General features: G+C 32.3%; 1 protein-coding gene and 1 pseudogene across 7 annotated transcripts; both read right to left on the bottom strand.

Annotated features, from left to right (window-relative positions):
• On the bottom strand, positions 1-1,218 carry LOC137835814 (probable purine permease 11; annotated as a pseudogene).
• A 111-nt stretch (positions 1,219-1,329) lies between these two features.
• Positions 1,330-11,773, bottom strand: LOC137835813 (protein NLP8-like). Of its 7 annotated transcripts, none has more exons than XM_068644515.1 (8): positions 11,431-11,737; positions 11,207-11,316; positions 10,854-11,104; positions 9,573-10,669; positions 4,988-5,032; positions 4,065-4,808; positions 3,456-3,579; positions 1,330-2,906 (listed from the first exon to the last, which is right to left on the bottom strand). In XM_068644515.1, the coding sequence occupies exons 4-8, from the start codon at positions 10,530-10,532 to the stop codon at positions 1,843-1,845; spliced, it is 2,937 nt and encodes a 978-aa protein (XP_068500616.1). In that variant the 5' UTR covers positions 10,533-10,669; positions 10,854-11,104; positions 11,207-11,316; positions 11,431-11,737; the 3' UTR covers positions 1,330-1,842. The 7 variants fall into 7 exon arrangements, with proteins under 7 accessions (XP_068500616.1, XP_068500617.1, XP_068500621.1 ...); XM_068644516.1 differs by having other exon boundaries at positions 11,045-11,104; positions 11,431-11,714; XM_068644520.1 differs by having other exon boundaries at positions 11,045-11,099; positions 11,431-11,616.
• Positions 11,774-15,467: the final 3,694 nt, after the last annotated feature.

The raw sequence follows: 15,467 nt of genomic DNA, 5'->3' as shown, positions 1-15,467 counted from the left end.
TTTTAAAGGTATTAATTTTAATAAATATTGATTTTGGAAGTATAAAAAAATTGTTTATCAGAAAGAAAAATGGTACTTCAGCATAGGTATGAAATGGAATATTCTGAACAAGCAGCAGCATCACTCTGAGACTTAACCAAAGCTTGTGCATGTCTTGCCTTTGAATCATCAAGATAATTCTGATGGATATAAGAGACAAAACCCCATAGAGCCAAAATCCAAGAAATTATCTTGACTCCATCTTATCATAAATCTATAACAACAACAGCCATAGGAGTTTCAGCTAAGTAAACAGTATATTGGAGAAGATGGAAGACACTAGGAAGATCAAGCCAAAATCACCATTGGTGCTTCATTTCTCCATGCAAAGTACGTCACTACTTGAAAATATGCCTATGATATGATAGAAGCACCAGTGGCAACGAGTGATGTGAAGATTTGCATCTCCAAAACAACAGAAAATGTTTACTTCTTCAGAATCTTCTGCAGAATCTCCAAGGGTACATAGAAATCAATAATGTACTTTTTCCCTTGGAAAGATCAGATGGTTCATTCGAGTCTTCGTTAGCAGCAAGGGGAAAAGCAGACAAAGTCAGAACCATTGTAGAGTTTATGATAAAATCTGTGAACTTTTGAGCAATGATAAAACATGAGAAAACTACATTAAAAGCTAACTGTGATGCACAAATCAGCGAGTAGGTAGAAGCTGAGACGTATAAGAGTTCAGTGGAGCACATCATACTGCAGCAGCAATTGAGAATCCCAGAACAAAACATATCAAAACAATAATTTCGACGGAAGGTGTAACGAAGTTGAAGCCTAGAACGAGATGGGGAAGGCAACAGTTTGAACTGGGGTAGCTATCCATTTGCTATTTTCACCCTGATCATTGTAAATCTTCCAGGGATTACAGCACCAGATTGGCCTAGTTAAGAAAGGCTATGCTGAGTGCCACAAGAAACCACCATTGCAGTCCCTGGAAGACATTTTTCAGGTGCAGGAAACGGTTCTTCATTATCTGTAATTTGAAGCAACATTAAAGTTTGGTCTTCTTCTGAGTACTTCAAAAAGAACCGCTAGAACATCCAATGAAAAAGTAAATCGTGAAGAAGAAAAGTCCCATTTAAACTCAATAAATAGGTACATCACTCTGCACATAAGTTAGTATTTGAATACGGGTATGCCAATGTTCATTCACATGGAAGAATGAATTTATATAGTATACCCACTGATAGAGAAAAATCAAATTTTCCAAAGCCAAAGCAGAGCAGAATTATCGCTTCCAACTAGAGGTTCATGTTATTCGTCTGTCATTAGAAGTCAAAAAAGAACCAATCACCCAAATCTAAAGTAATAATTCTTATAATCGCCTTGGGGCAGTACTGAATTAGTTATTGTTGTAGCCACGTGACTTGGATTGTCCTCTTTTATCCACATAATCATATTTTACCTATATTATGTCATGAGAAATCAATCAATTTATCTATATTATCTATACAATTACAGGGTGCGATCACAGCTTTGCAGAACTGTTTACCTCAGTGCTGATTTCTGTTACTACCACTACAAATTTCTATTCTGCTGCTATTTGTTCGATATGTACATAACCATGTATTTAACACGCAATACTTCCAATGAGCCGCATCTTCCTATCTTCCAAAAAGCTGTTTAGAAATGATAATTTGGCAATGCACTAAGTTTGGATAAATGACGCTTTGTACTTGGCATAGGTGGCTTGCGGCTAAGATTCAAACTCCTCAAGATGCAGAACCTTAATGGAAAAGCTAACATCATCTTGTCAAAGCGAGACTTGAATTTTCTCATCGAAGTCATCTGCCACATCTATGAGCTGCCTCCCAAGTAGCAATTGCTACTGCCAGAACTGCTTAAAATGAGAGGTAAATCACGAACAAGAAACCTGACGTTGCATGTACCAATATCATCCAATATTTCTAGACACTCTTGCAAATCGGCATCATTCACCAACATCACCCATTCCTCTTCATCATCTAGATATTTTAGCTGGAATGATCCAGTTTGTAGTTTGAATCTTGCTGCAACTTCTTCATATAAGCTGAAACAACCAGCAGATCGATCAAACTTGAAACGAATGGTGTCTTCTCTATAGATAGCTTTGACAATTAGTTTTGACCCACTGTCAACGATGGTTGACTTAACATTGGACTGATTCTGGTTCTTGAAGCTCTGAGAACCTGACGAAATGCTATGCATCATTGAACCAGAGCCATTAGATGAGTCTGTCAAGCTTGAGGAACTAGGGTGGTTAGGTTCAATAACCCCAGCATCTCCATCTACACCAATGTGCATCTGATTGCCAAACAAGGAATTTGAACTCTGGCCACGAATACTGCTTTTAAAATTTTCTACTCCCAAACCACTCTTGTTCAGAATCCATTTATCCTGTTCTTTTGGAAAAACAGAACCCAAACAAGCTTGTTCAGGACAATCCTGCACCTTGATGCAAAGTCTTTCCATTTTGCATGACCCATCATCAATTGCCATTGATTTTGAATCTTCACTACAACCAACGGAAAACGCATTGGTTTTCTTCAACTTTTCGTCCAACTTAAATGCAAAATTCTCAACTTCACTACAAGGTGCAGGTGGTACTGAGACTGATTTTTGTGTAATAGGTGTGGCGTCTTTTACAATACTTTTCTCAGGAAACAGAAGACTTTTATGTGCATCAGTTTCCTGGATGGTTGACCCTCCTGCCACGAATGCCCCCATAGAGGGATCAAACTTCAACCCTCCTTCCACTCCTTGGACAGAGTCGAGCACAGTCTGTATCTTCTTCAGTGATCGATTCACTTTATTAATCTTGCGGGATGGCCACCTTGAAATTCCATGTTGCCTGCATATCCTTTTCAGAGTTGTTGGGCAAACTGGTCAAAGGAGAAATATTTGTCAATAGCAAAATTGTTTCAATTAGCAAGAATTTCCTTTTCATAAATACTGAACATCTCTTTTGGACAACATATGGAATTCTTTATTTAAGATAGAACAGTTGTATCGCATATCAAGTAAAATCATCTAACGAGGATGCTATTGAATTGCACTTTGCTTTGAAGCTAGGATACTGCAAGTACCACTCTTTAAACACCCCTATTGTATCTTTCAATACAATACTGACAATTGAATGCTTCAAATTAAAAGGTGCTATTTGCAATCAGCACCATTTAAACAACTCCATCGTAAAATGCATGGTGATATGCACTCATTGTTTTCCATACGAAATAGTAACTGGAGAAGAAAAATGAAATTCATAATATCTTTAACAAGGTATACAGCTCAAATGATGGTTGAGATTGACCAACATAACCCAAAAAGTGTAAATCTGATAAAAAAAATTAATAACAGTCATCTTAATCCAAAATAAATAAGCCAGGTCAACGAATATAAGGAAACCAGTATAAATAGTGTTGGAATCTAACCACCGATGTTTTTTGCAGCATCCTTCAGACTACCCGAAAAGTACTGTTGGAGAACACTCAAGCTAACACTCTTCTCTGAAGTACTTCTATTTTTCTGGACCTGTCTTTTTGTTCCATTTCTTCCCTACACGACAAAAAATGACTTAGGAAATATTGGAAACTGTTACACCACCCATAACTTCTAAAGTTGATGCATAAACTATATCAATTTTTTTTCTCAATTAGCAGAGAACTTAATCACATAAAAAAATGAAGTGTAAAGAGCATTCGGTATTTCTGTTCCTGTTATCTACTCCACAATTCATAATCACTTGCAGCACATGTGTCCTCAAATGGAGCAGCAATTTCACATTTAATTCTGCCATTATATCACTATAATAATAAATTATTAACAGCCAATTTTGGTTGACATATGCAATCTTCTTGGTTAACAATTACCAGAAATATAAGAATATTAAGAGCTTTAAAAATGTTTATTATATACATTAGGTAGCCATTCATTTCAGGAGGAAAATTATTCGCATAATTAGACATTAACAAGAACATGCTATTACAAAATTTGCAAGATAATAAAATTCATTTATTACGGCCAAATAATAGCATGTGTACCTGGTGAGTAGAAGGCTCAATTTCGTTGTCTCTTGCGTTAGTTGCCTTCAATGACATCATTGGGACAGAATGACAGTCACCATTTTCTAATGGTACTTCAGAGTTTCGACTTGACAAAGGAGAAAAACAGGGGGCATTTTTCTTTCCAAACCCTTCTTGTGAACTTTCTATTCTTGATAATTCGATATCTGAAACTGTTCTCAAACTACTACAAATTCTCTGCATGGTACCTGAGAGGTTGTCTAATAAAAGTTGCTGCTCTGAACCCCCTTTCATATTAACAGGCAGAAAGAATTCCAATATGTAATCATCATTATTAGTATAAGTACTCCTTAGCCTAATTGCAACTGCAGCATTCAAATTATACTTGCGTGCATGGTGGACAAGTGGATATTCACTAACATCGTATGTCTTCACATCAGGACAAAAGAAAGGATGATTTGATCGAAGAGCCTTCCCAGCTATGCCTTTCCCTTCCTCAAGAGGATGTTCTGTGCATGCACGAACAAATCCTTCCAGTGCTCTATCAGTTATATAGCAAGCAGATTCTTCAATGCAGAGTATGCTTTTTCCACTATTAGTTGAATGACCCCCTTTAATTATCCTTGTAGCTTCACCTCTTGATCCCTCAGTGTAACAACAGGGAAGCCATGTCAGTGCCAGTGGTAATCTATGGGCATGACAGACAGATCGTAACACATCAACTATCTCAGTCAAAGTAGCCTTTTTGTTGTTTGAAAGACACTGCAGAAGAAGAAATAATATTGCAAGTGAAAAATACAGATGAAACCACATCTCAATCCCCCAGTCCCTCAAATTAATATTTGAAGAATTTTCGCTCAGCTTGTTTTTCCATGCTGGTCAATTAAGGTGGCCAGGTGGGGGAATATCAATAGGCAAAATAAATAAATTCACACACATACCTGGGGAAGACATCGAAGAGGCTTGACAGTCCTTAAATTTACAAGCTGCACAAAATCATGATAAATACATTATTATTACTACCTGCAACTATAGCATAATGTTCAAATTCATAAAATATAAAAAGAAAGGTTACATTTTGTAAAAAATTGAAGAGTTCATGCATAGAAAAAAAGGGTTACTTTTCTAAGTGATTGAAGAGTGCATCCATAACTGAATTGACCGAGATGCATGATGGTCTTCAAAAGATCTTGGCAAAAGTTGAAGATGCTTCCCAGTCAAGTGAATATAAGATACATTTTGAAATGACTCAAACACTTGAGTAATGCGGTCTATTGAATACATCTTTTGCCTAAATCCTCCATCCCTTCATAAAACCAAGGAACTAAGGGTGTTCAACGGATTGGGTAACCCGATGATTCAATCCAACCCAATAGGAAACAAACAAATTGAGTTGGATTTTGTTTGTGAATGGGTCAAACTCAACCTAATCCAAACTAACTCAATCATCTACCGGTTTGGTGACATGTTATGAATGTATGATTAGAGACCTAACCTAACCCGAGAATGTTTTATTTTCATACAAACATCTATATTGCATATCATCATTTAAAAAACAGTAAATAGTTGATTTACTACAACAAGTATTGGCATATTTCGTTTAGTATAATAAGAAAAAAAAAAAATCTTAGTACAAAAACTTTTTTTGTTAGTTTTGATTGAACTCGGTTAATGATTGAGGTAATTGAGCACGTGTTTAGTCTTTAGTAATTGTAACGTGTGTTTTTTAAGAAAATAAATAAATTAATATGCAATTAACCTTGAAGGGATCCATTAAGGATTTTTAGTTTACAAAGCAAAAAACAAAGGGTAAAAGGCTCTCTTCAAGGTTAATTGAATATTAAGGTTAATTATCCTTTTAAGAAACACATGAGGGAATTACTAAAGACCAACCACTTGCTCAATTACCTCAACCATTAATGGATTCAAACAAAATTAACGAAATTATTTTTTTTGTATTAAGACTGTTTTTTTTTTTCTTATCATAATAAAAATGAAATATGTCAATATTTACTGAACCTGACTATTTACCCTTTAAAAAACATTCCATCTTGACAAAGATAGATAGTCAATCGCATCAACCCTAACCCTCTAATCACCATCAGTGCCCACACCTTTGTTCTCCCACACTAAAACTCGTGGTGGTGCATCATGGCCTCTGATCTAGCACCACCATAATGCCCCTCATCTCTCTCAGTCAATCTCGTCTCCCTCAAACATAAACCACGTGGTCATCGTCAATGACGATTTGGTTCTCAAAAACTTCTTCATCGAAGTTAGCAAAATTGAGAAGGACAACAAAGTTCCTGGATACTTCTCTCACTTTGCTACTCACCCCATCAATATTTACTATTTTGTAGATTGTCATTAAGTATTTCCCCATTTCGAAATTGTTAGTGTAACATTTTACTATTGAATGTATGTATGCATTCTTTGTTAATGCCTTTTATTCCTATAGATACATCCTATGTATTCATATTTAAATTACATCCTATGTATTCATATTTAAATTCAGATGCTTCTTTGTTTTCCCAATAATCTTCCTATATTTATAGGACCTTCTCTAAATTTTCAAATATGGTCTTTTTAAAAATTGAACTTCTTTTCTCCCAATGCAACATTATAATCTTGTATTGTATTGTCTAATTTATATAATTTTGGTTTTGTGACATGTGATCAATGATTTGTAATTTTTCTATAATGCACAGTTTTTCCACACAAATGGAAAGGAAAAGTTGTGTTGGGTCTACCACTAGAAGTATGTATGACTCAAGTCCTATGTTGTGGGAACCACCAACTACACCCTCCGAAGATCTTACTTAACCTCCATTTGAAGCTCAGTCACATCAATGCCAAAGGTTCCTACACAACTAGGGTCAAGAAAACCTGCTATAAGACCCCTTCAAGGGTTTTGGTTCATTACAATATAGGGTAGATGATAATGCATTTTGCAAGTATTGTGGCAAGCCATATAAGGCTAACACTAAAAAATATTGAACCACTAACTTGATTAAACATGTAAAAGGTTGTCTTATGAACCTTAATAGGGATGTTGACAGGAAAAAAAAATACATCGGCTATTGGAGAAGGATGAGGGTGACCTTAATGTCATGAATTCGAAACTTGTTGAATTTAACCAAGGGCGGACTCTGGTTGCATTTACTAAGATGATAATAATTAATGAACATCCTTTCAAATTTATTGAAAATGAAGGATTTAGTAAGTTTATACAAAAAGTTCAACCCTATTTTAAAATTCCATCCCATGTGACTATTGCATGCTTGTATTTAATGATGAAAAGGAGAATTTGAAATGCTTGTTATCTAGCAATAAACATATGGTTTTACTTACAACTGGTACATGGACATCATTCAAAATATGAATAATGTGTTTTGACAACTCATTATATGATGATGCATTTAGGTTAAACAATAAAATATTGAAGTTTTTGTTTGAAAGTCGACCACAAAGGCGAAACCATGGGGATAAAATTAGAGAACTGCTTAAAAGGATGGGGGATTGCAAAAATTGGTTGTGTAACAGTTGATAATGCAAGTGCTAACAGTGAAGTTATTGCATATTTAAATAGAGGTGTAAGTGTTTGGAATGGTCAAACTTTGCTAATTGAAGAGTTCATGCATATGTGGTGTTTCACTCACATTTTGAATTTAACTGTGACTGATGGACTAAAGGAAATTGACTCCTCAATTAATAAAACAAAGGTTATTTGCACGTTTGTTATGTTTTCCCCAAGTAAGTTGGCTACTTTTAAGAAGTGTGCGGAGGAAGTTAGTTTAATGCTATGTTGTGTCTTGATGTGCCAACTACATGGGCTTCAACTTATTTGACGTAAGAGGATGCTAAAAATTATGAACATACCTTCTACCAATATGAATATGTTGAGGTTGTATATGTATTTAATCTCCTTACTAATGAAGGAGGATGTCCTAAATTAGACAATTGGAAATGTTTATGTGTTTTTGTCAATTCTTTGAAGCTGTTTTATGAAGAAACACTTTCTTTTTCTGGTTAATTGTATGTTACTACTACTAATAACTTCTTTAAGATACTGGTTAGTATTCATAAATCCTTTAATAAATGGAGAATAGCAAGGGGATACACTAATACAAAAGATATGGCATTGAAGTTTAGTAAGTATTGGGAGAGTGCTAAGATTAACTATCTCTTGTGGTTTGCATCACTTGACCCATGTTTTAAATTTGACTATATTCAACTTTGCTTCAAGAAAATGTATGTTGTTGATAAAAGTAAAGAGATTGCGCAAAAATTGGATGATCTCATAGAAAATTGTTTCTTGAATATGCAACAAAAGATCCTATTTACGTTGAAAGTAGTACTTGGAGTACTTTGGCTATAAAAATTGCCTCTAAACTAGCAAATATTCCAAACAATGGTGAATGGTGATGATGATTGGTGGGGATTGGGACGGTCAATTTAGAGCTATATTGGTCCTTCTTGTGTCTATTCACTTGAGACTGTCTTTAGTACGAGAGGTAGTGTACTTGATCCCTTCAATAGTTCTTGAGTCCCCCAACAGTTGAAGTTTTTATTTGTACCCAAAATTGGGTCAAAGGTGATAAGCATTTTGTTAATGATTTGGGAGCTTAATCACATGATATTGAAAAGATTGAATTGGGTATGAAAACTGCTATTGACTTTTCTTTTTTTCCATTTGTTTACAATGTGAATAAGAATTAATATTTTGTTCTAAATGTTAAAATTGTTAGAGTTATATGGCTTAGCATTAAATATTGCTACTCTTAAGACTACTACTAGTAAGAAGACTCTTATGACAACCGAAAACAATAGAATAGAACCACTCTTTAAGGTAAAACTAATATTGGCTTTAAATCTTGCACATTGCATGGATGAACTTGATCTTACTAGCAATTCATTATATTATTTTGTTGTTTTGTAGTGTTTGGGGCTTTGGGCAAGACTTCATGCATAGGTAATGTTATGGCTTTTGTTGGTTTACACTTTAGATTATATTCACTATTATGTCAATATGTTGTTTTGCGGTTATGACTTGTTAATTTGGACAAATTTTGTTGTATTTCCTTTTATGCTTTGAAATAGTTTGGACAAATAGTGTTGTGGCTTCATTGATTTGAATCCTTGAATTAGTTTCCACGCTTTGTGATTGACTACTTGCATTATTGCTTCAATTAGATTGGACAAATTGTGTTTAGCTTTATTATCAAAATATACTTGTTTGACCATTTCACTATTTCAAAACATTGGTCCAACCCAATCTAACACAAAAACTTTTTATTGGGTTGGACCATGGGTTTATCCAAACTCAACTCAACTCGTGCATAACCCTAAAAGCATCCTACTTCCACATATATTTGTAATAGAGGAGCAACAAATTGAGCGTAAGGAAAATTCTGAACTTTATGGTGAAGGTCACCAGGTAAACTGCCATCAAACTCATTCGAAATGCAGTGAGACGGACAGAAAAGTGCAGAAAGGTAAGTAACAGTGGAAAAAAAAAACAGTTACCTGGAGTGCACGGCAAACAATTTCAAATTCTCTGCTGAAATCTGGCTTTTCCTTTGTAGTGACAATTTCCAGTACAGCACAACATGACAATTCTGAGTGCACGTCAAATATGGGAAATGCGATTGATCCACGAACATGGTGATTAACTGCATGCTCAAACCTTAAATACTCATTCATACTGTAATAACCAACATTTGACGTCCACTCATGAACTTTGGAGGTAAACACACGACCAGGAAGTCCTAGGAAACAATCAGATTTTCCTTCTGCAGAAAATGTAAATGTCCTGGACACTTCACGATATCCTGCAAGCATTTGATCTAGCAAATAAGGTTGTTCACTCGTGCTTAAGATTAATTGATCACCATCCTTAATGGGCACCCAAACTTGTGCCAATATTCCCCCTCCAGCTGATTCCTTAAAGAAGGACAAAGCCCTCAGCATTCTCTCATCGAGTGACAAAGCAGGTGGCCTGGACATTATATAATTACCTGCGACAGAGTTATTAAGATGTTGAGGAGAGCCATTAACCTTTAGCTTAGAATTCAAGTTATTTGCTTCATTTGCATCACTTAAGAAACCAAGTAGGGTGTCCATTTGCTGACACGCAACTTTCTCCCCATAAATGGGAGAGCTTTCCATATCATTGTTATTTCTGCCAACTTCTGACATATAGCATTGCCCATTGTTCTGTTGGACTATATTGAATCCATCAGGCAATGAATATGATAATGAAGCAAATGACGGAAGCTCATTAGCCAAAATCTGATCAGATATGGATGGGCTGTTGCATAAACCAGCATAAGTATCAAAGCTCATGAGCTCTGAGAAGCTATTGGACATATCCTCTGATATTGAATTGCTCATTCTGGCATCTAACGATGTTGATCCCACCAACTGAGTTCCGGAAGATTGCCAATCCCCAATCTCTCTTCCCTTGGAGGAAAAAGGGTACTCCATACTAGGGTTGGAAATCAAACTTCTTGGAAAATTTATCCAATGTTAGAGTTCCTCTGAGTAAAAAATTGCAGGAGACGTTGCTCCCATGTTCACCAGCACTCTCGAAGTCTGTAAGTTTGTCTACTCAAATTAGATACCTTCATCGATCAAGCAAATTAACATCAGCAAAAAAACGCAAAAATAAAATTTACAAAACGATAATTAGAAACCTACAATATAACAGGATACGCAACTGCACTAAAAATATTTAAAAGAAGAAAAAAAAAATTCAGCTCTTTAGGCAAAATATTAGAAATCTAACATCAGTATGCATATACATACTTGGTATTTACTGATTGCACGAGCATTTTCGTTGAGTTGATTTAAAGTCCTTTTACAATCTCGACACATATTAAATACTAAATATTAATCTAACACCATCATATCCATCTTTGTAACTTATTTTCTACAGTCTTCACACTACCGAGAATCCGGATCCATGAACAACAACCTAAAGACCGGCGTTCCCATACCTCAAAGCTATGCATCCAAACCCCAAAGAGAATTCCAATCTACAAAACGGCACTGCTGAACTAGAAAAATACAATTCAAACACACACCTTAAAAACAACAAGCCATTAAAAAACTAACAAAGTGAACTCAATAACAATGAACTTAGTTAGGGTTCCCAAAACCTGAATGTTGAGGAATAAAACGGCGTAAGATGCAAGGGACACGGAATTTGAAAACCTTGTGAACGATTGGCAAATTGCGAGGGGTTCGAATCCTCGTTATTATGTGTGAACTGTTAACATTAAAAAAATTGAGATAGAAAAGAATTTTGAGAAAGCAATTGCGGATTGGTAGCAGGAGAACCCTAGAAATAGGTTTTGTGAGAGAGGCAGCGAGTGACACCGACCTTGAAATCCTCGAGCATGACGAAATCTGTGTTCATAGAATTCAACAAAAGAGGTGCAAGCAACGCAGCTCCGATGTGGACGCAGTGAGAATTTAAAATTCTGGAAATGGAAATAATTTAAAAGAGAAACGAAACTGTTGCTGAAAAGAAATGAAGACAAAAGAAAGAGAAAGTTGTAAACGGAATTGTTTGGAGGGAAGTAGTAGAGAGGGTTTTGTTTTCGTTGCTATAAGTGGAAAGACGGTTTTCCTAGCCGTTCTCACCCTTGTACGGCGTTCTTAACTATGTCAACTCACTCGTCTCTTCCGTTTTAGATCCCAATTTTTTTATCAATATATAAAAATATAAACTAATAAATATCTCAAATCGATATTTACTCTCGTCTTTTCTCGTGTACTTTATTCAAATTATAAAAAATAATAATTATGAAATTTTAAATAATTATTTTAACATCATACTTTATTCAAAGATATAGGCATAGGAATCGAAATCAATAACAATCTAATATTTTTTTTAAGATAAAATTGTGACAGAGATCCAATCTATTCAAAACAATAAAATTCGAGACTGGTGACATGTCACCCCACGTCTCGATCTTCTAGTCTAGAGTTTTATTAACAATTTAAATTAGCTTTTTTTACTTAAGATGAAAGTCTATGTGTTCTTGCGTCCAATCTCGCTCAAGTAAACAAAAAGACTTGTTCTTGTTCAAGCGATACTCATTTTCGTTCTTGCGAGTAAAGTTTTGCTCAAGTTAGATTGTGAAATAAAAATTGATTTTAAAAGGTTGGTTTATTAATTTTTTATAATTTTACTTATAAATTATGTAAATATTTAATTAAAAATTTCTTTAATTAGATATTTATATAATTGATGAATGAATTGATGTGTATTTTGAAAATTCTAAATTTTGATATTATTTGATTGTGCAAATTTAGATATTATGAGTTGGTATGTTAACTAGATATTACTAACTTTTTATTTTATTAAATATGGGTAAAATTAGGGATATTATAGTATGATATAACAATACTATGTTAATGATGATAAAAGAAAAGGTTAAATAATAAATAGTATATGAAAGTTATTTCACCTTTTATAACTTATACTAACTATTTATTGAATTGTTTTAATTGAAACTTTTACTCATAACGTTTATTATGGAATTAAAAATTCATTTATAGAGATATATTAAAAAAAATTATATTAATCTGAAATTGTGTTGTATCTTATAATTGATGCAACATATATTTCTTAAAATATACGCAAATAAATTATTTAACACGCGTAATATATGATATAAAAATTTAAACTTAAGATTCTACAATCACATCAATTAAAATTATATTATGCAGAATATATTATGATGATTTACATAAGTTATAGTTAGTTCATTCCACTTCTAAATAGATTATAGAATGTTCATCCAAATTGAAAGATCAATGCAAAAACATCTTTACTTTACTTTTAATTTAATCAAAATTATTAAAATACTTGCTTTAGAAAAATGTGGTAGATAGAAAATCGTATCATAATAATAATTTTTTAAAAAGAGACAGATATGAATTTTTGTTTTGACTTTTTTAATTATGGCAAGAAGGCATCTTAAGTCAACTTATAATTAATAATTTAAACAAAATATCTGCTCAAACTATTTTAATTGCATGTATTACATTTGTTCTGTATAATTCATAGTTTTATATTATATTCGAGAACATATTTACTTATAATTAAACATAATAATAGTTTTATTATGTTTCAGAATATATACCTCGCAAAAACAAACACAGGTATATTATAAAAGTATAAAAAATCGTCAAAAAATTGGTTTTTGAGTATTCTTAAAGTACTTTACTTTTTTCATAAATAAGGTGAAATAAAACCATTTTTTTAAACATAAAATTATATTTGACGCATATAATATAATATTTCCAGTTAAATGAATTTTAAGAGTTATTGCATATTCAATATTATAAAAGAGATATTGAATAGTTAATTGAAATATGATTTATCTTTTAGAGGTAAGGTCTTAGTTTATGATTTATTAAAAATAAATAATTTGTTATAATCATTCAAAGTTAACATATAGAAAACAAGTTATAAATGTGGAAGTAAATTATATTTTATAAAAATACAATATTATACCTGAATTATTGGTTAAAAAATTATATCTATATTTTTATATATAATTTTGAAAGTTATAATCCCTCTTAAATATAAATATTGATCATAAAATATTCAACAAATCATAATAATATATAAGTGTAGACAAACTTTATATAACAAATTATTTTTGTAAAATTTAGTTAAACTTAAAGTTAATTTCTTAAAATATTTAAAAATTCATCGTATTAAAAATTTGTTTGAGTTCATTATATCATTCACTATCGTGTTACTATGAAATTATTCCTAAATTAATTTTCTTGACATCTAAAATATAAAACATTACATTTTAAAAATTTATTATTTTAAAATTTTGATGTTAGATAGGGATCTTAGGTCCTTTGTTTGTCTGAATTGTTGACTATGCTAATTTTTTGAAAATTCAATAAAATATCCTTTTGAAATTATTCATATATTCATAGAGTTGAAAATGAATTATGTTAAAAATTCAATAAAATATCATTTTGAAAATTTTCATATCTTCATGGAGTTGAAAGTCAACCATGAATGATGTGATTGTGCTTACAAAATGCCCTCTTTTTTTCATATTAGGGCACCTGCATTATGAGGGTGCATGTGATGTTGAGATTAATGCATTTTTAATTTTTATTTTCTGTAAACATCAGTATCTTACGGCGTAAATGTTTGACAAAAAGAAGCTTCGTGTTTGAAGAAGCTACTTCACATATTGGGATTCACAATTATGGCATTCAATAAATATTCACTTACACCATAGTCTCCTTTCACAACTCTTTATAATAATATTTTTAACTAAAAAATAAAATAAATATACTTAAAATATTAATATATTTATATATATAGACAAAGTGGATTGAATTTAGTTGTATAGTTACTTACGTGGTCATCTAATTTACTGATACTCCAGGATTTGACCTATAAATTTGACCTATAAAGGATAATCTGACGATCAAGTTTTTTTTTTTACTAAATCCGACAATTAAGTAAGTAATCAGTATACCAAATATATATTAAAAACTGATTAAAAACATATCTTACCTACACATAAATGATTTATTTATAATATTTAGTCATAGATAATGACTTATTACAATAGATCAAATATATAATTATACTGATCGATCATCGAGATTGAGTGAGTGATATTCGTACAATTAATTTATTGAATTGTTCTATTTTTAAAATATTAATGTTCTATTTCGTTTTCTTCTCTGCGTCAGTTGCCCACCCCAAACAGAGTTGTCAAAACAGGGGAAAGTTGAATGTTTAACGTTGTCACGATTTGTTTTGGTTTGAACAATATTTTTGCTTCAACAAAATTAGCTAATAAATAATGGTTTTCTTTAGTTTCTGTTTTTTTTTCAGATATATATATATATATAATATTTTATGATTGGTTTTAATTTTTATATATATTCAAAGAAGTATCTTGATTATTACTCAACTCCGACGCCATTGACTAATAACGAGACATGAAAAAGGTAATTTGATATATAGATATATTTGTCTTTATTTGAAAAACTCAACTTCTCGTGATTATTTCAATATCTTACATTTTTAATGTTTTTTAGACCATTAATATATTAAAGAAAAATTGTTTTATCGTAAAAAAAAAAACAGGTGAATGATAATTACACTAGTATAAACGATATTATTTTTCAATTAATGTGTTGAGATAAACTTTATGAAACAACAAACACAGATACGTGACAAAAATAATGAACATTCTCAGAGTATTTTTGGTTTATTTTGTAAAACTTGTTTTTGCAAAAACGTTAGATAGCATAAATGTTTTTCATTAATTAATAGTAAACAAATAATGGTTTACTTTAAATACTAGGGTTATAAAATATAAATTGTTTCTACCAGGGAGATGAGACCTAGAGAATTACTGA

This window comes from Phaseolus vulgaris, chromosome 5 (assembly GCF_000499845.2).
Source record: "Phaseolus vulgaris cultivar G19833 chromosome 5, P. vulgaris v2.0, whole genome shotgun sequence".
Lineage (NCBI taxonomy): Eukaryota > Viridiplantae > Streptophyta > Magnoliopsida > Fabales > Fabaceae > Phaseolus > Phaseolus vulgaris.
Note: the sequence above shows the minus strand (reverse complement) of the source record. Positions and strands in the feature narration are given on the sequence as shown.